Source organism: Antedon bifida, chromosome 6 (assembly GCF_963402885.1).
Source record: "Antedon bifida chromosome 6, ecAntBifi1.1, whole genome shotgun sequence".
Lineage (NCBI taxonomy): Eukaryota > Metazoa > Echinodermata > Crinoidea > Comatulida > Antedonidae > Antedon > Antedon bifida.
The window spans coordinates 18,405,112-18,430,353 of record NC_136231.1 but is presented as its reverse complement, the minus strand read 5'-3'; the positions used below and the strand labels follow the sequence as shown (position 1 = coordinate 18,430,353).

General features: G+C 31.9%; 1 protein-coding gene across 1 annotated transcript in view; it reads left to right on the top strand.

Annotated features, from left to right (window-relative positions):
- Positions 1–25,242, top strand: part of LOC144844472 (extracellular matrix organizing protein FRAS1-like) — an 81,496-nt gene that overhangs the window by 16,237 nt on the left and 40,017 nt on the right. The window contains exons 4-9 of the mRNA XM_078701409.1: positions 6,655–6,762; positions 12,490–12,579; positions 16,620–16,779; positions 17,239–17,372; positions 23,660–23,845; positions 24,700–24,757. Of these exons, the coding sequence (XP_078557535.1) occupies positions 6,655–6,762; positions 12,490–12,579; positions 16,620–16,779; positions 17,239–17,372; positions 23,660–23,845; positions 24,700–24,757 (736 nt within the window). The remainder of the gene's footprint in view (positions 1–6,654; positions 6,763–12,489; positions 12,580–16,619; positions 16,780–17,238; positions 17,373–23,659; positions 23,846–24,699; positions 24,758–25,242) is intronic.

Sequence of the window (25,242 nt, the reverse complement as noted above, 5' to 3'; positions counted from 1 at the left end):
CTCTTGAATGATTACACGGTATTTGACCATTTACAAGTGGTGTCAAAACTAACAGCGTTTGAGAAATTCACTGGAGTTTGGAGCCCAGTTTCTGGCCCTGTGGATGGGTTGTTGACTTATCTTTTCAAGTGGAAAAGTAAACAAGTTATATCCCATCTATTGTATCGCCCTTGACATTGTTAACCCACTAGAATAAAGACAAATAATCAATAAACTGTTCTTATGTACCTAAACACAACATAAACACTTTACACTCTATTAAATTTGTATTAACCAAATAATTTGAGTAGGCATACAACTTTAAAATTGATTTTTAGAAGTAGTGATTTTCATAATCAAACAGAGAGTTGTTTATAATTAGTTCTTCAAGTTTTAGTTCTAATTAACAACTCCCTGAAAAATATATACTTGTAAAGCTCTTTCTACACCATATTTGGACATATCACTACCATATTTGGGCACATCACACTTTTTTGTCATATAAAGTTTGATAATTTTTGTGTCACCAAAAAACCAAGACTAAAAATTAACACAAAAAAACATTCGATAATTAAAAAAGTATTAATAGTCTACAGTATATTTTGTATAGTAGTATATTACTAACAAACCTGTCCAAAATAACAGGTCCGGTAATCTTTTATTTCATATCTTTAGTCCTTTAATTTTCAGCTTTGTCATAATTCCTATACTGTAACGCAAGGCTTTACAACCTTTTATGTCATCAGGCATGTAGGTGTGTAGTAAAAGAATAATGGTGTTTAACCAATATCTGATGATAAGCTTCCGAAGGTTGTGGGTTATATTATGCAGTTTACCAAGGCTTTTGGTTAATTATATTATTCAAATTTTTTAATGCATTTCTCTTGTAAGTTGTGATAAGAATTATAAGATATTGAGGTATTTATTGTTAAAAAAAACACACACAAGAAGGTGTACATAAAAGGCAGGCCTGAAGAATTGTGATTGTAATTTACCATATAAAATGCTTACAGAAATCTTGAAAAACTGTTCAGGTTAAATTGTAAATGGTAATTAGTGATGTAATTGTCTTAATTACTTAGTCTAGATATTTGTTAAATGAAGTTAGACATTCATTGAGATGTTCAGCTTCTATTTTCTTAAAACTGTGCCAGTCAATATCCGTTGGATTCGTTGTTAAATTTATTTAAAATTTAATCATCAGCAAAAACTAATGGCAGACAGTGGATCATTCATGACAGATACATTACTGTAGACACATTTTATTTAGGCTATCAAACAGCTGCCACATAGTTCTTCCATCAAAATGATGAGATATCCAGAAATAAATTTTAATATCTGAGATAACAAGGAATCCCTTGGTATGATGTAAAGTAGTGTTGTAAAGTACAATGCACCATGTGTCCTCTTTTTGGCCCTGAAAATTTCCTTTCTAATGGATTCTTGATAAATATTAATAATTTAGATATTTTAATGTGCACCTTTGAAACAGTGGCACTAATGTAATTGGTAGCATCAAATATAACTTTTCAACTAAATACTACTCACTGTACCATTTCAATTTTTATTTCAGTACCTGTATATGCTTTACTGTACTAGTATTACCCTCAAAATGCAGATTGTCTAAAGGCCATAATTAAACCATGATATACACAAAACATTTAAAATTGAAAAATAGAAAAATTATAATCAATATAAAGTACTATGAAATGTAATCAATCAGATAATGTTATAGATTAATTAAAATTATAAGCAGCAATATAAATTATAAACTAAATCAATGTAATCAATCTAATGTTATAAATTAATTAAAATTATAATTATCACAAATAAATTAAACTCTAATTTCAAATTAGAAACTTATTATATACTTTGTAAAACACATAGTTTTGACCCAACTCAATAAATTTGGACAAAACAAACTATTTTCTTTCAAATTCTGTTTTAATTCTCGAATATGTACACACAATATCTAAATTAAGGGTATTATATTTTTCCTTAAAGGATGTGTTATTGTTTAAAGGATTGAATGTTAGTTTTAATTGAAATCGTATACCCACATAGAGCACATTGTTTTTATATAATCTTCTAAGTGTTATTCAATGACTTTAGGATGTCAGTGATTTAGCCAAAGGCAAAATGCAATTTAGATTCTCACAAATTTGTAAAGGATGAAGTTTTAGTACTGAAGAAATGTGACCTCGATCATTTCTTGATACATGAACAACATTTGATGTGTTTTAATGCCATTTTAAGATACTGTACTAGTATAATTATATAAATATTTGTCCTGTGATCAAATCCAGTTGTACCTAAATCTTTACCTGGTACTATATGGTGTTGTACAGTTCATTTTCAAATAGTGTACTTTCTGGACCAAACAAAGTGTCCCCTTAAATGGGGTGTTGTGTCCTCTGAATAAAGGGTTGGCTACTGTATATTGTTAGAATTTCCTTTGTTTGTTTCATGAAAGTATCTCCTTTAATTAGGGTGTCCCCTGAATATGGATGTTACTTTTCCACAAGACACAGAGCAAATTAACAAAATCAAAAGATTCAGTTTTTATAAAGCCTTGTCTACACTATCAAACTTTATGTGACAAAAAATGTGATGTGCCCATATATGGACATGATGATGTCATATCACTACCATATTTGGGTTTATCACTACCATTTTTGGGTATATCACTAGCATATTTGGCCACATCACACTTTTTTGGTCAAACTAGCTTGATGGTGTAGACAGAGCTTTAGCTGTTTGTTCAAGTTTGTTTTCCAATAACAATATTTTATTTTCACTATTTTCTTTTTCTGTGCAACTGAATGTTGCAATTTAAAAGTTTGCAATTTCAGCTTAGCCAAGGATGAGGACAAGGTTGTTACAGCCTGAAAGTAAGGAAATTATATTAAAGGTTGTTATTATCATCTGACATTCATCTAAGCATTACAAAAATGATATCTCCCATGTGGCAGAGACTATTTATATTTAATTTTTTGGAAGTGTCCTTTTACCCATTTGTGAACCCTTTACAACAGAATACACATTTTGTATAGATAAGTTTGTGAGAATGAGAAGTGGTAGAAATTGCAACCTTGTTTTTGAGAATAAGTAGATTTTCAATAATAGTTATTATTAAATATAATAAATATATGACAGTAAACTTTTTATTTCAATGAATAAAGTTATTTTATTTTATTAATCATACATTATTATTATTTTTTTTTGGCATCCAATTCTCGTAATTGTAGATGAAAGTTGAATTGAAATATTTTCATGGAAAAGTTCAGAAACTTTTCAAAATTTTAACAAATTATATATTAAAATTGATAATATGGTTTTTGAGTTGTGTACAGTAGCACTGAACATTTTGGATAAAAATTAACCAGTTTATTTAGCCTAGTAATCTTTCTTCAACTTATGAAAGTCATACAGTAACGCTAGTTTTCAACTCCACTTTCTCAACTTTCGTGATCTTTGGCAATCATGCACAATTTGCATCCTGATTGACTCGGTTTAAGTTCACCATAAACTACGTACATGCATTAAATTAATCAAAGTTTAAATGGCAGTATTTATACTCCATTATTCAATTGTTTTTGATGTTCTCTATTATTCATAAACATAATGATCTATTGCTCTCAGACAAATGTTGATTAGCTAGAATCATCATTATCTCACTGTTCTAGTTTTGTGAACATCTACGAAGCGCCGACGAAACAGACGAATTAATACATCAACTTAAGTCTGGTTGTAGTGATATAAGCCTCTGCAATCCTCTGGAATTTTTCCCACCGTTGGTGATGGCAAATTGCTTGTAATGACCATGAGTGTTCAAATGATAAAATTCATACTTAATTACTATAATTTGTTAGAACAAACTTTAAACCATGGGGGATGGGGAATACAATGTTCCTTTAAAGAAGTACACTTGAAAATTTATGATGCAGTAAACCATAACACCATATCATGCAATTTTCTTAGGTTACAAAAGGCTATTGCGGTAACAATAATTTTTAATATACTTCAAAGTTAAGGCACCAGTTACATATTTACCTGACCTTTTAACATCTCATTGGCACTCTCAAAAGGTCAGTTTTATTTGACCACATTTTGACCATGGTCAAGAAGTTAAGTGTTGAACTTCCTTTGATTTGTTTACGTTGTTTCAATAATAAATTTGCCAAGTGGTTTACTGTACACTGAATCATGATATAAAGTTTTTCTTTATTTCTTACATTTATCGTAAAGGTATTTTAGAACCTTTGTATGGTGTAGAATATATAATACACATGTAAGCTTGAATTTTAGTGTTATATTTTGTTGTAAACAGTGCGCAGACTAATTGTCTGACCCCCTCTCCACACTCTACAAATTAAAGCCATTCCAAACAGTAGATAGTTATGATAATGAAGTGTAATTGTTTTCATATCAGCTAGAGAGACTTCAGGGACTGTGAAATTTGTTGTGGCGTTAAATAGATATTTTCGGTGGTTTTTTTCGGCTTCTTTTTGAACAGTGAACCGTGGTGATCTCCAATGATGTTTGTCATTATAGAGATAGTTGATCCATTGATTTACAAAGTGGGTTGCTGCCTTTAGCAATACCAAAACAATCACATTTTCTTGTTTTTTTATATAACAATCAACAAAACATCACTGTACTGCAGTATAGTTTAAATCCAATTATTGTTAACTATTCCTTTGAGGATTTTCTAAAGCATGTCATGCCTCTGGCTCCCAATAGTTGGAAGCATTTGGGAAAAGAATCTTAAAGACTATTTATGAGTGCATTTTTCTTGGCATTTACTTAGTTTCGGTAGCTTGATTTTGAAGATAAAACGAATGTTTGCTCAAGAACTATGGCTCCTTCATGCCAAGTGGAATGATGGAGAAAGTCAATATTGGTATAATATTTAGGTCGCAAGATCTGTTTATATACAAGTTGCAATACAAATGTGTGTACAGATTGGTGTCACATTGAGTTCATGGCAAATAAACTGTTGGTCCTGATAATTTAAACTATAGTTCCGAAGGAAACTTGATTTAAAAAGTAAACATTGTTTGCAAGAGAATGTCATTGTACTTTTAAATTTTGGATTCTACAATTCACAAATTTACATACTGTACTATACTCTATACACAATTTTGTGGAAATTGTTTTTTCTATCCATGGAGGTACTGTATAAAACTAAGAAATGGAATTGTATGCAAATGCAACAAGTTTGTTAAAATCAATTTGGTGTTTTTGTATAGCAGCACATATTTCTATAATAACATTTTTTACATCAATTTATAACATTGGACCATGGAGTTCCTCCATGATTGGACTAATATTCTGTAGTTTTCCAAATCAAATGGCAATAATTTGTAAATTATTTTGTATGCTTTCAACATGTGTAGAAAATGTCCACTACTGTACATGTGTAGAAAATGACCACTACATGTCCAGAAAATTGGGTAAAAAAGTTTCATTCATAGAATTGTGTTTACATTTTCAAATTATAAAGCAGTTGAAACACCTTAAAACCCAGTAGTATGGACTCTTTCTACCTTTACTATAATGACCTATGGAATTATTGACCTTATGCCTAAAAGCTACTGCATTTGACCTCACGTAATATAGCCTAAACACAATTTAGTAAATTATTTTATAGTAACAATAACAAAATATTAATTTACACTTTATGCCAACCCTATTCTTTATGTAATTCTAAAACAGCTGTAAAATTAAACTTTGGTTTAAACATAAAAGTTCAGAAGGCATATTTAACATGTTGTAGTTCTAATAAAGTGTTTCAATGTCATTATGTTGTTAATTCATTAAGAACATTCTTTACTAATGTTTCGGAATGTTAATTCTCATAACAAATTTATCTTTTTTGTAATCAGAGCAGCAATTTGAATTTGCAAGAAATTTGAATTTAATCATTCAGTTTTCAGTCAATGATGTATTAGTAAAGTTTTAAAAAATACCCAATTAATACTATACCTTATTTCCTTCATTTAGGGCACTTTATTTGTAAAAGGAATAACATCTTTTCCTTCTGAAAACAAAATATTTTTGACTAGCTCAAGGGTGTTTCAGGCAGTTTTGGCTAATCAGTTTTATAAAAGTCTAAATAATTGAATTATTCACATAGAATAATCAATTATCTTCACAAATTTTAACATATATGTCTACTTTGTTATGAAGATTTAGTATGATATTTATTTAATGAAATGTATTACAATGTAAAAATTGTTTCATTTTCCTTTGTATCTATGTCACAATATATTTGTTATTGTCAAAAAGTAAATTTTATACAGAATAAAGCTCTGTCTACAATATCAAACTTTATGTGACAACAAATGTGATGTGCCCATATATGGGCATGATGCTATCATATCACTAACATATTTGAGCATATCAATACTATATTTGGCCACATCACACTTTTTTTGTCAAACTAGTTTGATAGGGCCTGTTTCTGCTGCAACTGCTCAAAATACGGTATAAAAATACGGTATAAATACGGTATTAAAAAAATACCGTATTAAATACGGTATTTTCTTGGCAGCAGAAACAGGGCCTTAGTGTACACAGAGCTTTACGCAGATGTACAGTATAATCAAATATTATAATGCCATGAAACTTGGTCCTTCCTCAATAATCATTTCTTTCACTTTCTGTTTTCAGAATTTCACTGTTTGGACCACAGACCCATGTACAGTATGTTCTTGCCAAGATAGCATTGTTTTATGTAAAAATATACAATGTTCTGATCCAGGCTGTGATTTTCAAAGGGTAAGTTCATGAGACTGGTGTTGGTAATTCCATTTCATCTCCCAGTAACAGTTACGATTGCCAATGATATGTTGTACTGTACCAGTGGTGTGGTAAAAGTTTGATTTTAGTTAGGATTTGTTTGAACCTAGTGAGAGAGGGCACCTCACAAATGCTGTGGAAGCATATTAAAAATGTGGGGGCCAACAGAATAAAATACATATCAAAGATTGCACATTAAAATCATTTTTACCATATTTCAAACTCCTCTTAGAATGTTTGATACACTGTAGATAGTATTCATAATGGTGAGTTAGGATATAGCATTATCCAAACCTTCAAACCCTGTCAACTTAATGACAAGTTTACATATAGCATAGATAATGTTTATTTTTTGTGGTTTGAAACATTCACCAACAAGAAAAAATACAGTGATTTATTAAACAAATCATGTTATCTGTACTGTATGATTCAAACTGCTGAGACATAATAAGAGATATCTCTGAAGTGTCTTATTTATCAAAGCTCAATGTTTATATCATTATTCACTGTTTCATATTTCTTTTGAATCACTTTAAATACAACATCCATGTAAAACTATAGCCTAGTGATATTTTTACAGTTGTGAAATGTATTGCAAGGTGAATTTGGATAAATATTATGATTACGGTCAGATATTATTTTTTGGTATTTTATCAAGTGTTCTTATCTTGGAGTTTGTCATACTGTACACACTATATTACATTCTTTCCTAAAATACATCTGAGCATCTACAAAAACCTATGAACACTGTAGATGCTCCTTTCTATATCATCAGAGTTACATTGATGCTCATCTGAGTTATCACACTTTGACCATTGTTAGCCAACGTATGCCAACAAATCAAAATACACTGGCGTATGTCAATTAAGTTGCTGTTAAGTTTTCTATAAGTTCAGCTTATGATGGCCAACGCTTGTCGCCATTTTCCTGCAATCTGTAGTTTTTTTCATTCATTTTATTATCAAATTTTCCAATGTTTTGTTTTCTGTTGAAATAACATTTTTTCCAGTAGACTTGGCGACACCATGTACACTACTACTCATAATTGCATCCCAGCCAGATTAATTCAATACAACACACGTACCAATGTCAAAAGTTAATGTTATTACAAGAGTTTTCGTGTGACTTCTGCTTTCTTTTCAAGTTTAATCTTTTCTATCTTAAGTCCGCTTGAGAAGACATTAATAATGTTAAATATAAATGCTATTTCATTCCTAGCTTAATCTGTAAAATCGACCTATTCTCGAATTGTGAGATATTCTTCTAACTACAGATAGGAATAGGAGACCTGGGTAGGAGACTAGTGTTAAATAAATCTGTTTGACATACAATGTTGGCATCATGGTTAACAAGTTTAAATCTAGTTTGAGTTTCACCAGCAATATGAACAATTAACAGAATGTTTGTTAACTTTTTTTAGTTAATATACTTCTCTAAATAGGACAGTTTATCCAAATATTTATAGCACTCCATCATACAGTATACTGTTACCAACTTTTGCATTGTGTGCATTTACTAGACTATAATTCTATTATTCCTATCAAACCAATTGAAATTGGTCGTATACTTGCTACAAGCTCTTCCCAGCAAGCTTGGTCTCCTGTAGTTTTTTTACATGTAGTTATTTATGTAGCTGTTATGATATGATTACTCCTGCATAATAGACATGGATGAATTGCTATTCAGTTTAACTGAAACATCAGTCATTAGTTAATATCCAGCTAACATTCAATTGACTGAAATTTGTCAATTTCGCAAGCTGCAGTGAAGAATATGTTTAAATTTAATCTCCTGTCAATACTGCTGTAGGTTTTATTGAAATAGAACATGTTACTGTGATACTTGCAGTTTAGTATTTGAAATATTAGTAGTCTATAAATGTGTTGGCATTCATTCATAAATGAGAAGCATTCACATGCAACCCTGCATCAACCATTTCTGCTATGACCAGCATGATATATAAAATCCATGGTAATATAGATATGTGAAAAAATATACACAGCTATATGTGTTATACACTATTTAAAAAGTGGACATCCTTTCAATTTTTTTCAATTTCAATAACATTTATTCAATAATGGTAAGACAAATAATACAAGAATAATAAACAATAAGAAACAGTAATACAATACAAAAACAAGAAGAGGTAAACAAGAGAAAGGAATGGAACTACAGTATATAATATTTTATTAATAACACACCCCTGGGAAGGATTTTGAACAAAATCGATGTTCTTAGTGAAATAAAAATATAAAGAGCCAAGTACTAAACTAATTTTTATCAAAAGGATCTTATCGGTTATCAGTGTTATAAATTGCAAAAATATTGGTGGTTAAATTGAAAGCATGGAAACTCGACGAGAGTTCTAGCGACAGACCCATGAAGACATCCTATTACTGTAGCGGTGTCATGTCTGCACTCATCTGCTCATTAGGTATACTGACCTAAACATCAAGAGCAAGTATGAACTCAGTTTGGCAATTTGTTTTATCTTATCACGATCTCAGTCCTTCATGATGTGGTCAGCTTTAGCGATCGGTCAGGCCTGTGAACATGCGGCCTATAAAAAACATAAACAAGCCAATACATTTCTTAAAAGTTTGCCTTTTTACACTAAATCACCACCACTATAGTGTACTGAATTATCTAGGCATAGCGATTATGATTCTGATTCAGTTTTCAATATATTCCTTCCTAAAAGTGTATTCCCATGACCATTGTTATTGGAGCGAAGCCAGTTGAAGAATATACTTGTTTAGAACATCACTCCATGTCTCTAATGATTACAGAAACATTGAAAGGGATATTAAAATGAAAGTGTGAAGAGTTGATGTTTGTAAAGTTTTCTAGTGAATCTGGAAGAAAAAATCTTTCATTATTGACAAAGGCTGAGAAAAAAAATTGTGTTTAGCTTCACATCCAGGATTAAGGTTAAGGAGTGGGGAAGGAAGGCATTATGAGGGAGGGACTTATGAGTAGCTACAGCTGATTGTGATACCAAATACTGTATGACAATGTTTAATCCTTTTAGTCCCATTTGGACATACTATAGGCCAATTCTCATGCCCTTCCATTAACCACTCGGCCACTCAACTCAATATTTGCACACTTCAGAACTTTTTTTTTAATGGAAAATTGAACAAACTTTTTAACTGAATATGGCCATTTAGGATAAAAAATAGCCATAAAGAAAGAGACATGAAACTAACTTTTTATTTGACCTCTTAAACTCAAATTAAATTTAAGCTCAGTGTTTAATTAAGATTTTATGTATGGAATGGTAAAGTACTTAATACACTGGTGAGATTCAATGAAAGTCAGCAATGTTAATAGTGATGATGTACACATGTTAAACATGTGTTTGGTACAATCAAAATGTTTTTTTTATGTAGTGCGAAATCCAAAATTGAATGATACACATCCGTAAAATACATTGATATATATTTTTAGCAGAAGTAGGTTTTATTTTAACCTTTAAAGCCTTGATTTATATTTGTTTTGTATCAAAACTAAATTGTTACATACTGTATAGCTCCTGGAAAATCAAACGATACCCCAGTATGCTTCTATCATTGTCATCTTTGGTCAATGTGATGTTTATTGAGTGAGAATCGCTAAATATCTTTGGAAATTTACAAGAGTTGTTAATCTTTGAGTGATGCATAGCTTTACTCATCTATTCCCTCTACTAGGCTTTACTGTCAAATTCAAAATAAGCCATGAAGTACCAAATAGTTATATTTTCTATATGTGAACATATATGTATAATATGCCCTAATACCTTTGACATGCTTTCACTATAGATCTAGGTGATTCTTTTGTATCTTCAATCCTTATTTGGAATATAAACAATTCTCAAAGGTCATAAATTGGCTATCGTATCCTTTTCATATCATGATTTCCTGTATTTCCATTCCTATAGGCTATAGCCCACTAAACACACCTAGTGTATCCTTGTCATTTGATTGGTTAATTTTGTATCACATGCTATTGGTTGTTTAGTTCTATTGAATGAAGTTCTAATCAATGGTTCTATTGAATGGCCAGCTTAGTAAAACATGGCAGGCTGAACGCCACTTTTTTATGTTTATTCATTTTAACATAATAAGATAATAATTAAATAGAAAATTACTACCACCTTTTTGAATGGCCTGGTTTTTACCATTTTTTTAAAGCGCAGATTAATTAAATACACCAAAAAAATTAATTTATCATTACATAAAATGCTGTCAAAATACTGTATAAAAAATACAAGTGTTAAATGTTGTAATGGAAAAATATCAATACAGTAGTATGATTTATGAGGGATAATGTGATATGCAATGGGTGGCCCTACAATGAACCTTTTGGAAATGCATCAATTGAATTCCTGTGTTATGGTTAAAGAATCAGGTAATAAGTTAATGGCATAATGTTGAACAGTTATGGATGTACTTGTGAATATCCATGTACAGTATATCCTAAAACTAATTATCCATACTAGTCTTGCCAATAAAAGTTTATTAGAGAAATAACTCTTAATTTATAGGAAGAATCTATTTTAAAATTTTCACTACTATAAAACTAATATTTTTTGTAATTATTAGATCAAACTAAATAATTCATATTTTATTGTATAAACTCAAATTGTTTCAAAAGGCCATAAAATCGCTATGCATCCAGGCATATCACTATATTGAGGACACCTGGCTTGATTGAAACACAAACCAGCTTTAGTTTTTACGATTTCTCACATGTGATTGGTCAAAATGACTTACATTGCATGTACCTGTACATCTTTGCATTGTGTCCTAGTGTAGACTATACTTAAAAAGATGGCTGCGAGTTAAAAATATAACTACTAAGTCTATGTACTTGAGCAGGAGACTTCCACATTACTTTTTGACCTATATTTGACCTAGGGAAAAGTGTATCTGCTACTGATAATGTTTTTTTTTTGTACCGTGTCGCAACATTAATTTCCATTCCCCGATGTAGGCCTATTTTAGAGTATTCACCCTCCCTGTAGAATAGGCCTAACTGTACATTCACCCTCCCTGTAAATGTAGACCTAGTTATATTTATTAACTAAGGATAGCAAATTTAAGTTATATAGAGTATAAATAATGCTTCTCAAATCAGATACTGAATATTAAGAGATTCTGAAAACTTTCTAAATAAATGTAGTTCATGTAAATGGTTGCTATTTTAAATTCTCCACTTGAAAGGTTCATTTATACAATTTTTTATGAAAATTTCACATTTCATATTGACGCTATTTTGAGTTTGAACATGAAAAAGTGCAACCTGAAAGTCACAGATCCTAAATACAGAATGATTAAAAATGTTCATGTGGTTTTTAGATGTTCATAAATTTATTATTCTTTTCGAAAAAAAACGAAAATTAGTGAAACTCACCTGATTGACAGTTTCGCTGTACTAATCGGACAGCTTTTTCAGAAGAATGAGAAATATGTCATTAAACAGATTGACCTCTAGAGAGGGTCATAAATGTGACTGAGTTGGTGGGTGCCTTCATCTCTATTGATGCTTTGGCCTTTTTTATACAGAATGTTACACTATTTTTGTCGAGCTAATGAATAATCCTATTAGCAGTTACAGTATTATTAACTATTTAACCATTGTTCTCTTCACTACACAATATGCCTACTACTTTACCAATTTTAAATGTTTGTCATTAACTGAACATTTCATTTTCATTTTTAGGGGGAGAAACTTAGAATAGCACCAAACAATTGCTGTCCAGAATGTGCTTCTAACTCAGGATCATGCCAATATAATGGAGAAATAATCGGGGTAAGTTTTGGATGCAGTTTTGTATTTGAAGCAATCAGTTGAATTCTAAATTGTTTTATTACTTCTTTTATACTGGTGACTTCTATAGTACAAGACTGTTCTGTCAGAGTGCCAGTGTAGTATCATAATCAACACACCATGAGACAATCTTCTACACCTTTTGAATAATGTACAAAGTTTGTTATCGTGCAAATAAGCAATTATGTACATGAAACCAGCAGCTTTATGTCCTATTCGAAGGACAAGGCAATAAGAGTAAAGCAAGCAATGTAAATATGCCACATACAGATTTCAACATCATGTCTCTTCTTACATGCTATTCAAATAATCTTTTACACGATATTGCTATCTGAAATGTCTCTATAGCATGTGATATTCTTAGTCAGTCTCCCATTTAAGTTCCTGGCGGAATGTTGCCTTAATTTGGTGATCTGATGGCGTTTCAATGTGGTATAGCCAATACCACCAACAAGACAGACAATTTATTCTGATTCCAATTCCTATAAATATCTTTGATGAGTGCCAATAAAATTACGTTTTCAAAGAATAACAACATATAGTATTGAATGAAATATTTTCTCATTTACTTAAACATACTTTATGTCGGTCCCATCAAAGCCTGTAATTCTTGGTACAGAGGTACAAGAAGTGGGTCACACCTGAATAACAAGCTAAAAGCCTTTAGAAACTATCAGACCATTGAGACTGACATTTTATATCCATTAATACTGTATACACACCTTTTTGCTGATGGTGGTTCATTTCAGGTTCACCACAGTCTCCTTATACTTGTTGACCCTTTGTGAAATTTAATAAATAGAAGGTTAGTTCAGTGAATGGATGAAAACTTGACCATAGGCTATTAATTAGTATGTATGATAGAAGAGAGAGCACACGCATTATTAAAACTGAAATATTAAAAACTAAACTTATTGCTTTTTATATATAAAAAGAAAAAAGTAACATTAACACGTTTTTGTTGTTTGCCGATACTGGCCACACACTATATCTGACAATAAGTACCGTGATATGCTAGTACTCGTAATTTTGGGAAAATTAGAGAGTGTGATATACTCTAATTGCATCAACAATAGATTTACCAAAAGTCTGTCTGGGATTTAGACTATTTGTATGATAGTTTACTAGAGTACAGGATTATACACATCCATATACAGTAAATACAATTACATTATGTAATTTTAAGGTAAAAGTTATATTATAAAAATTAATTAAAATCGGATGAAACTTTTCCACAAATAAAAAAAACATCTATCTGGATCTGGGTAAAAGAATTGTATAATTATAAAGATAATATACAGGTACTGTATTCCTAGCTAATGTTGATGAACGTTTTCAATCAGCATAGTTTACATCCATTCTCAGTGACATTCTGTCTGACTGCCTGAGTTTAAAAAGAATGATGTTTTATTTAATGATAAGAAATCTTTTTGTATGCGTTTCTGTCCTCGTACTTGCAAACTTGAAGGTAATTCTATTACTAAACTTTTTGGTAAAAAACTTGCTTATGTTGAGAAAGGTACCTATCTTGGTCATATTCTTATGTGTGATTGCAGTGATGAGGCCGACATTCAAAGTCAGTACAGGTCTTTGTGTATTAGAAGCAACTCACTCAATCGTAAATTTATGAAATGCTCTACCAATGTTAAATGTTGTCTCTTTAGATCTTACTGTATTAATATGTATTGTGCAGCCCTTTGGTGTAACTATCGTATGAAGAATATTAGATCTCTTAATGTATGCTACAATAATGCTCTGCGCCGTATACTTAATGTCTCTAGAAGTAGTAGTGCCAGTGCAATGTTTATTGAACATGGTGTTCCTTCCTTTAACGAGTACATGCGAAAATCTACCTATAGTTTCATGCAACGTATGTTGAATAGTGGTAACATCCTTGTTGCTTGTGTTTGCAAACATATGCTCCATAACTCCAAAATGTATTGTAGATGGAGAAGCATTCTATATACTTAAGTTTAGTTTTATGGTTTATAAGTTTATTTATATGGATGATATTTCCGAAATAAAATGAAATTGAATTGAATTGAAAAAAACAATTAATTTAAAGGGACAGAAAGTAAAAAGTATTTACTTGCAACAGTTAATCCTTTAAATCGTTACTGATGATATGTAATGATAAACTACATAGGAAGTCCATGCACCAGTGCTTACCCTAAATACCAAGAGTTCTTGTATACGTATGTAATCAGATCAGATATTCTAATAAATGCTTTTATTTGTCTAAAGCCGAATATGTACTTGTATGGTGACCGTTTCTTTTGTTAGTAGAAGTTTGTCCCCAAAGAAAGAGGGTCTGTTTTTTCATTGAATATTGATGTTATCATATGAGTGAAAGCTAGTAGTATTCAAAAATTTATTTGATTATTTTGTGTCACTTATCTATCTGACATTTAATTTAATTATATTCTTAAGTCACAATTTTTGAATCGTAATAATATGGATATTGTGTTACAGAAATGACTTATCTGTAGATCTACTGTAATCAGTTAAATCTAATAATTGCGGACTCTTTAGTATATCTAGTGCAAACTGTATTATATTAAGAAAAGGCAGGTTTTGTTGCGTGTGTCATGGGAAAGAATTTGGAACAGGGAACCTTATAAAAGCTTGTCAGAGAGATGGATTCAGATCCCATAAGAATAAGAAGAGAATATGTTTTAAGGGGATAGAGGAACATATAGTACAGGGAGAACCATTTATTAGAGAGGGAATATCCTGTAAGAGGAACTGTACATGGAAAACCACAATATGTTTTAGATAAGGAAAATCAAGTAAAGTAGCATATTGGGAAAACAATATTAAGACATGTTTTTAGACGTGTTTATATATAGGAAAATCACATGATGTAGCAGGGTCTTTCTCAGTTTAGAAAGTCACATAGGATCATGGTACTGGCACCCATAATCCTGTGTTTAAAAGGTACTACACAAGGACCGATCTGTATCCTGCAAATGTACTAGGTACTCTCATGGAGAAATGATTTCTCCATGGTACTCTGAAGCCCTACTAAAATCAGACAGATAGGAATGATTATTAAGACATCCAGGACATCCTTTAGTGGCCAAGAAGGGCACTTCACTTTTCAGCTATTTTATATTCAAGGGAAGGAACTCCTTATTTCCTGATGATGTGGATTATAATACCTGGATGAATGTTAACCTGTCAAAATAAACAGGAACAACATCATATTTTTTATAGAAAGGTGTGAAACCTATTTAATTTTATAAATTTAAACAATTGGTATCAGACTTCTAAACACTTTGTCATAATTCTAAAAGAGTGTATCCCATTGGCTCAATAAATTTGCTGTCCCACATCTGGAAATATAAGTGTTGTTTTTAAATAATATATTTCTTTTCATAGGTAAGAAGATGATTTACTGACTTCAGTTGAAATATACTGGAAATATGAACAATAAACATTATTGTATTGCAAAATTGATAATAATTGTATAAATTATTTATGTGCTCTTCTGCAAGACCATACCAGAGACTTTAACAACTATAAGCATACATAATTTTTAGTTTCATGCTGTTATCCATATTATCACCTTATGGTTTAAATTTTATAAATGAAAAGGACAGGAGTACCAATGACTAAAGTTCAAAGTATTTTGAACTGTAAATGATTCAAATTAAATTTACACAAAAATAGCAACATATTTTATAGTGGGCTCAGGGTTAGGGTTGAGAGGGGAAAAAGAGAATTACTGTAAGGGGATGGGCTACTGCATTTCCTCATTTCTAATTACAGTGGGGATCATTAAAGGATTTTTTTATTCACATTATTGTAGGTTGAAATGATGTAGCTCTACCATGTTCATCCATCTACAGTAGAACAGTCTACCCTCCCCTTTATTAAGGGGAAATTTTTATGTATTTAATAACACTATGGCCAACCCCAAATCAGGGGACATTCCTAATAAGGGGACACTTTGTTGGGCCCTGAAGCTGTCCCCTTAATAAAGGCTCTACTGTATTACATAAATCCTTTCTTTTTTGCAGGATAATTCTCAGTGGAGCCCAACCCCTTGTTCAACGTGTTATTGTACAAATGGAGTCGTAGAATGTAGAAATTCAACATGCCCCAACATTCAGTGCAACGCTGATGAGGTAATGCAAAATGTACATGGTGAATGCTGCCCACAGTGTGTGAAAGTCGGAAGTAAGTGGTTAATAAATGTTAATTAAATGTTAATTTACCATTATATTAGAAAATTAATGCTGGTGAACCGAATAAGGTTATACTGTATTATCTTTTAAGTTTGACCCAACTCCATTTTTCTTCTGCCTGAATTCACCTAATACTGTACACCATTTTTCAAGTCATAGACATTGTAGATAGAGTCCTTAAAAAAATAAACAACTACATACCAAACTGTTAAAATTAATCGGCCAAACATTTCTACCTTGGTTCACATATTAATTAAATCAGATGAAACATAACTCTTTGTATAAAACCAAATGTTTTACAGTGTGGGAAATGACTATTACATGTCAATGGTAAAAAAAATAATTCTGAAAAGCGGAAAAAAACTCTTAACGCTTATTAAATTTGACAAGGAACATTTAGAATTGTCAGAATTAATGATTCATCATTGTTTTTTTTCCAACACTTTTTTAGGACCATGTGCATATCAGAGTCAACAGTACCATCATGGGCAATCCTGGAGTCCTGCCAAATGTGCTCTATGTAAATGTACCGACGGAACAACGCAGTGTTATGTCGCAGATTGTCCGCCAGTATCGTGTCAGCAGGTAATTATCTTATAACTGTGTTAACATGATAGGGAAACGATATTTCCCAAGAATCAATTTGTGGGATATATAATGTTCAAATTAATGTATATGTGCGAAAAATTATGATATTAATGAATATGCTATGTTAATCAATTCATCTTTTTAATTTAATTTTGTTTGTATTACTTCCTGTATTAGAAATTGTACATGATGTACAAAAAATATCGTTATCAAAGTACAGTTGACTACATGTCCATGTTTAGAGTAGATATGTATGTTCCTAGAACATAATATTCCAACAGTAAGTAGAATCAGATTTAAAGTGCTAGACAACATTAATGAGCTTGTGACAACCTATGACCTTTATTACGTCATATGAAGGTACTATTCATGTACATTGAGTTTGGCTTTGGCTATTTATGTCAAGTGGTCGGACCCAATTTTGTCTATTAGTCCAGGTGATGACTTTGGATTCTGTATTAAGCTTGGTTCCCACTAGAATGCAACTCAAGGACGTAATGCAACGCAAAATGATTTGACCAATCTCAAGCGATGGATTATTCGAACAGTCACGTTTAATTGGTCAACTTGCTTGCATTGCGTCTGCTGCCTTGCGTTGCGTACTAGCGGGAACCAAGCTTGATGCACATTTTAACATTTTTGGGTGTAATTCTCATAACGGGGAAAACTTAACTTTTAGAAAACTTGACAGGTTGTTGCAAATCAAAGGCTCTCTATTTAGTGGTACTTTAGCCTAGTGCAGAAGCTACTTTCTGGCTAATTTCAGGCTCCTAGGTTCGAATCAGGATGTGTCAAAGTACCATAAAACTGTAACATATACCTAAAGCTAGCTCATCTATGACTGAATTTGAGTTTTTTATTGTGTTGATTCATTGTCCGCTTTCAGCACTTCTTCTTCTGCTGCTTTTTACACTTCTATATATTTCTTATCCATTTCATACTGTAGGTCATCTATATCCTAGGGCAGTTATCCTTTGACAATTCGCCAATATTTCATTTCATAATTCACTGGGACATTGAGGTCGGCCCTTGCTTTGCCTTTATCATTACCACCTGTTTGTCTAATGTTGTAGATATTATGGCAAAAGCTAGGCCGCTATCTTCATGGAATCATTCTCAATTGAAGCTATTACAATACCCTGGATCACCTGTTCCATTGGTTTAAAAGAATAAATATCCCATGAGATATTACTCCAGAACTCATAATAATATAAGTATTTTCATAAATTGTATAACAATAATTGATTTATATGAAGGATTTCCTTTTATAATCCATTGTGCTTCTTGGGGAATTCCCTTAATCAGTCGGCTCAGTATTAAGACCTGTAAAATACTTTAAAAAAATATGACATCTTAATTATGATTGGTGTTTACAATTGCTAGAAAGAATGACTTAGCAACAATCTGGTCTGATGCCTTTATTATATTATTACCATTATTTAGGTCAATTTATATCACAGACAATAACATTAAATTTTGTTATTATTCTAGACTTGTTTATATTTTTCTGTCAGAACTGCTCTAAATAGGTTATTGTGTTTTTTCTAATCTTATCTATAAACTATGCTTAATTCTGAGATAGACGGACAAAATAATAAGGAGGAGTATCGTAGCTGATATTCAACAAACGTAAATTTGATAACATTATAGCGGACCCTAAGTTTCATATTTGTGTCTAGCCCGACAATTTGTAAGGTTTTTCCCTTAAGTTAAGTTATAAAGCAATTTATAAAAAGAATCACAACAGTGAATTGAATACAAGGTGTTGATCTTTTCATACACAGCACAACACAATATAACACCTGGCTACTTATCCGAGATTGTGCAGATTTACCGGCCTACTACTAGATCTCTTATTAGGGCAAGGTTGTCAATGCCAGCTTATGACTACACAGGCTAGGGCATCTACCGATTGTCAAAGAACTTTTTTCTGTGACTGCTCCAGTATACACTATAAGCATGAACTATACCATATTGACACCCTTGTAAATTATCTGCTGACCAATCTACAATGTTTTCATCTGTCAAATAGATACAGCATCTCGCTAATATTTTTTTTAAAGCCTTATCTTAATATTTAAGATAATCTTTCTGATATTACTCACATCTTCTGCTGTCAATATTTAATTACACCAAATTATATGTCTGATCAATGACTCAGTAAGAAATGATACGCAATTTTACCTACTTTTTCTTCATATTTTATATTTAGCTTTTTAAAAAAAATGTCCAAAGGCTTGAAATGATATTTTGCTAGTAAATTTGTGTGGAATATATCAGAAGATTCATTACATAATTTCAGGTAAAAGAAGTCCAAAAGAACCAGTGTGTACCTTCAAACTCCGTTGACACCATGGTGGCCTAAAGCATTTGATCTATTTAAGGTTTTACACATTTCATTCATAGTGTTATTGCTTTAGACTTTATTTAAGACTTTTAATCAGTGTTTTTTAAGTAACCTAAATCTAAAAGAAAGACAAATTATTATCATATGAGAATTTCATTTGAGTGATTTACCTACTTACTTTAATAAATCGTTAAATATAGAAATGGAATGATGCTAATTTCCTTAGAAATTAATGATTTCCCTAATCAACTCTTGAATCCACTACAGCGACATCTCTACTAGATTCTTCATTTATATTTATCAATTTCTATATTCCTAAATCCTTCTTTTTACTAATTAAGAGGATTAGATGATGAAAATTGATTTGAACGTTTGTTTAAAAGAAAAAAAACACCATTAATTCTTTGTGTTCATATCTAAGAATACTGTGGTTTATATTGTCAGATTTTAAATTAAAATTTGATTGATTATGGCTGAGCGCAAAGTCAATGTAACTCACACATTTTCAGGTAAAAGTTTACAACAAAGTGTGAACTGTAGTATACATTTACCCCTAGCCCATAGCCAAGGGGTTCAAATCATGGAGGTATAAAATTATAAACTTTATACATCTATGTTCAAATGTTTAAACAAACCTCCCTTTTTCCTGAAGTTCCCTTTTCAAACTAAAGACCAAAAGCAGATGTGATTTTTTTCTACTGTAGCCTAGCTAATGATGATTTTTGTCCCTTTTTTGGAAAAATACTGGCCGCGGCTTACTAAAATTGAGGCTCAGAAGATGAGGCTATTAATATATAATGATACTCAGCATATTATACGCATCACTCAATTTATTCCAACCAGCCAGCATTCCTGTGTTGGTCAGTTTTATTGAATCTTTGCGGCTAAATTTGATATGAACTAGTAGGAAGAAAAAGCAAACTGTAAATCTAAAATAATAAACAGTAGGTCTTGTATTTTGTCTTGTGAAACAGTTGCTGCTATATAAACACTGTCTACAACATCAACTAACTAAACAGATTTATAAGCCTTTATTTCAGCAGTTAAACTGCAGATCCTTATTTATTATCAAGAATAATGGGTTTCTGTATATCTACACCCTTGTTACTTGAATTACTGAATTGTAGTAGATGTACATTTTCTATTTGAAGATTCTCTTCCTATACGATACAAAACCAGAACTTAATATGTCTGAACAGTCCCTTAATAATGCTAAATAAATGTTAAAGGTATTAATTCTTGGTCCTCAAGCTTAACTCTGAATTTAAATATGTCTATTGTTACTTTGGCACTACTGTAGGTACAGTATACAATTATTATCTTCATTCTTCTCTCATTTAAACATCATTCACTTTTCTATCTTCCTCACCATCAGCATGCCATCTATAAGAAATAATAAACACTTTCTAAATCTAGTACATCAAGTATATTACTTTTCATACACTTCATCAGTAACTTTAAACTCAACATGCGGGCTATCATATTCACCAAACTGTTTAACATTGTTTACAATAAAGATTAATGTTGTACTTGAATTCTCCATAGAACATTTTAGTAGTTAGTTTGATGTTTAAATATCAGTTCATATAATGTTGAATGTTAAGAGGGACAGCATTATAGCAGTATGACTCATAACTTTCTCTCCAAATATTTACTGCCCTTTAACCACTCTGATTTCTAAGTGGTTATAAAATGGTGTTTGAAAATGTTGATAATTTTGCAGGTTCTGACAGGAAAAACTGTGAAATCAAAGGACTACTGTTACAACCGTTAATGTAGAAAACACCAGCTAATGTCGAAACAACCGTTAATGTAGAACAACCCACCGCTTATGTAGTAAAACCTCCAGCTTATGTAGAAACACCAACAGCTTATGTAGTAAATAAAAATCAACACCAGCTAATGTAGAAACAGTCAACAGCTTATGTAGTAACGAAAATTGCTTCCCAGCTTATGTAGTTACTATCGCCAGCTAATGTAGACAATGTTATATATTTTACAAAAATGTCTCATTTATGTGCAAATGCATCGATCTTTACTTAGCTATCAGTCGTTCCACCTCTCGTAAGCAACCAACTTTCTAAAACGACCACATCGTAAGCAACCATCTCTGTTAAGGGACCGCTTCTCATAGTCGACCACCTCTCGTAAGGGATCACCTCCTCTCATAAGGAACCACTTCTCATAATCGACCACCTCTCTCGTAAGCGACCACCTCTCGTAAATGACCATCTCTTTTAAGGGACCACGACCTCTTTCTCTCTATTAAAGGACCGCTTCTCATAATCGTCAGTGACGAATCTTTTAAAAGACCACCTCTCTTAACGACCCCACCTCTCGTAAGTGACGACCTCTTTTAAAGGACCACCACCTCTATTAAGGGACCGCTTCTTATCATTGACCACTTCCGAGAGGTGGTCGATTATGATAAATGGTCCCTTAAAAGAGACGGTGGTCGTTCAATAGAGGTGGTCACTTACCAGAGGTCGTAACGGGAGATAGTCGATTATGAGAAGCGGTTCTTTAATAGAGAGAAAGAGGTTGTGGTCTCTTAAAAGAGGTGGTCACTTACGAGAGGTGTGGTCGTTAAGAGAGGTGGTCGATTATGAAAAGCGGTTCCTTATGAGAGGAAGTGATCACTTACGAGAGGTGGTCTATTATAAGCAGTGGTCCCTTAATAATAGAAACGGTGGACGTTCAATAGAGGTGGTCTCTTACCAGAGATCGTTGTGACGGGAGATAGTCGATTATGAGAAGCGGTCCTTTAATAGAGAGAAAGAGGTCGTGGTCCCTTAAAAAAGGTGGTCATTTACGAGAGGTGTGGTCGTTAAGAGAGGTGGTCGCTTACGAGAGGTGGAAAGACTGATAGCTAAGTAAAGATCGATGCTTGCACATGAATTATAGACATTTTTGTAAAATATATAACATGTTCTACATTAGCTGGCGATAGTAACTACATAAGCTGGGAGGAAATGTTCGTTACAACATAAGCTGTTGACTGTTTCTACATTAGCTGGTGTTGATTTTTATTTACTACATAAGCTGTTGGTGTTTCTACATAAGCTGGAGGTTTTACTACATAAGCGGTGGATTGTTCTACATTAACGGTTGTTTCGACATTAGCTGGCGTTTTCTAAATTAGCGGTTGTAACAACTACTGCACTTCTTATTTTTTAACACTTTGAGTCATAGAGGAGTTATGAAAGTGCTGACATATATTATCTATACAAATTTTGATGTACGTTTTAATGGCAGTTCTCGGAATTTATTTGACCTCGGAATTAAATTGTCTCCACTGCTTAAGTCAAATCGTGATGATTGAGTTCTATTTTAAATTTTTTTTTAATGTTACAGTATACAGAAGAACCTCTACTAAGGGTAAAGTGTACCTTCAGGAATAAAAAATAGTGATATCCCCTAAATACGGGTGTTCCCTGAACAAAGGTGTCTCCTGAATAGGGATATATATTTTCCCTCTTTTGTTTCACAGGAGAGTGTCCCTTTAATACTTTTCTATTAAATAGTGCCATTGCCCCTCTTTCGTTTTACAGGAGACTGTCCCTTTAATACTTTTCTATTAAATAGTGACATTGCCCCTCTTTCGTTTTACAGGAGACTGTCCCTTTAATAAGTTGTCTTCTTACTAGCGGTGTCCCAAAGGGAGGGTGTTGCTGTATGTTTAAGCATATTAGTATCTCTATGGTTTAAGTTTGTTGATAAATGCATTTTAATCAGTTTTAATTTCATTTTGTTTATTTGTTTCCAGACTAATAGTTTATCTACTGGTATTTTTCTAGTAAAATATCTTGTATTTTGAGATTTATTTCAATACCAATAAATAGTATTCCGAAACCAATTATGCCACGTTGCTTTAAATTGAACATTTTGAAAAATTATGTTGCAATCTACATTAAACTGTGTAATTTTGTATTGATAGGGTCAGTTGATGGTAGTTCCAGATGGCCAGTGTTGTCCGGAGTGTCAAAATCCACCCTGTACACACGATAGCGCACTTTACTTTGAGGATGAAGTTTGGCAGACCAGTCCGTGTAATCATTGCTCATGTAAAGCGCAATCAATATCATGTGTAGAACTTGATTGCTACGAAAGGCGGTGTAACAACGTAAGTAGTTTTGCTAATTTTCAGGTCGCAGAATAGTTACTTTATGTTAATTGGCAATATCAGAAAATATAGTTAGGCCTGGGAATCACAATATTGTAAAGGTACTAATAGGCTAAAGCTGCTCTAGGTGTTTATCATCACCTCAGTTGCATAAATGTACAGACCACAATTGCAGTACCCTGTTCAAACGCATTGTAAACAAGTCCTCCTTTTTCCTGAAGTGCCATTTTCAAACTAGAGATTACAGTGAAAGTATGGTAAATTATAGGCTAGGCCCAACTAGCCAGGATGATATTTGCCTTTTTTGTGGAAAACGAACCTCCCTGTAAAAATCTTGGCAAGCAGGCTTGCTGTTGTAAATCATACTAATCAACATTAGTGCAAAATATGTTGTATCATGTACAATAAATTAGACTTTAGAATTTATAAAAAATCAATTACGAATTGCTACCATTTCAATATCAATAGGGCAGCTGATAAATCAGTTTTAATAAATAGAGTATCTAAACAAAAACAGTTACTGATGTTTGTACACAGTTATAAATATATGTAAATCAAGGGGTCTTTTAAAGGTTATATTTAAACAATGATAACAACCTTTTATTAAATTTCTAACCATTAACATCATAGAAATCTATTATAACTGTATAACTATATAATTTTGTGTGAAAAAACAAGAGCTTCACTAAGTGCTATAATTCAAATATGTCTTCCAATACAAATTTTTTCCAGATTTGTGTTATATAGTAGTACACAAATTGTATATATAGAAATATGATTATCTGATATTTATTTCATTTTAGTACAGGTATTTTTTTATTCTCAATAATATATGAATTTTGTTGTAATTTTAGAATGAAAGGAGAATTGTACGAGAAGGAGAATGCTGTGCAGAATGTGTACCTGCAGAAGGTAACGATTTATTTTTTTTATTGCTAATATTTAATATGAAAAATCTGATGGTGTGTGAATAAATTACGTCCATTTTTTTGGCAGTATGTTAATTGGTGTTCTCAAATAAAACAGCCATTGATTTGTGTTAAGCTTGGTTCCCATTTGGATGCAACGCAAAGACAATGCAAGTAATTTGACCACGATGTGATGGATTATCCAAACTGACTGTGATTGGTCAACTCACTTGTATTAATACACTTGCATTGTTAGGTTGTGTCCAAATGGGAACTGAGCTCGAGTGTCTAAAAGTAATTAACTGTTAGAAAACTGTTTGTTTGAAGTTATTTAACAGAAACATATTTCTGTATCAAAAGGATGAAAACAGTGATTTTAATTCCTTATCTCTGTTAATAGAAAGGATAGAATTTCTTGTATGTCATTTCTCATAATTTTGGGATATTAGATTTGTAATTTGTTGATAATTGAGTAAAATACATTTAACA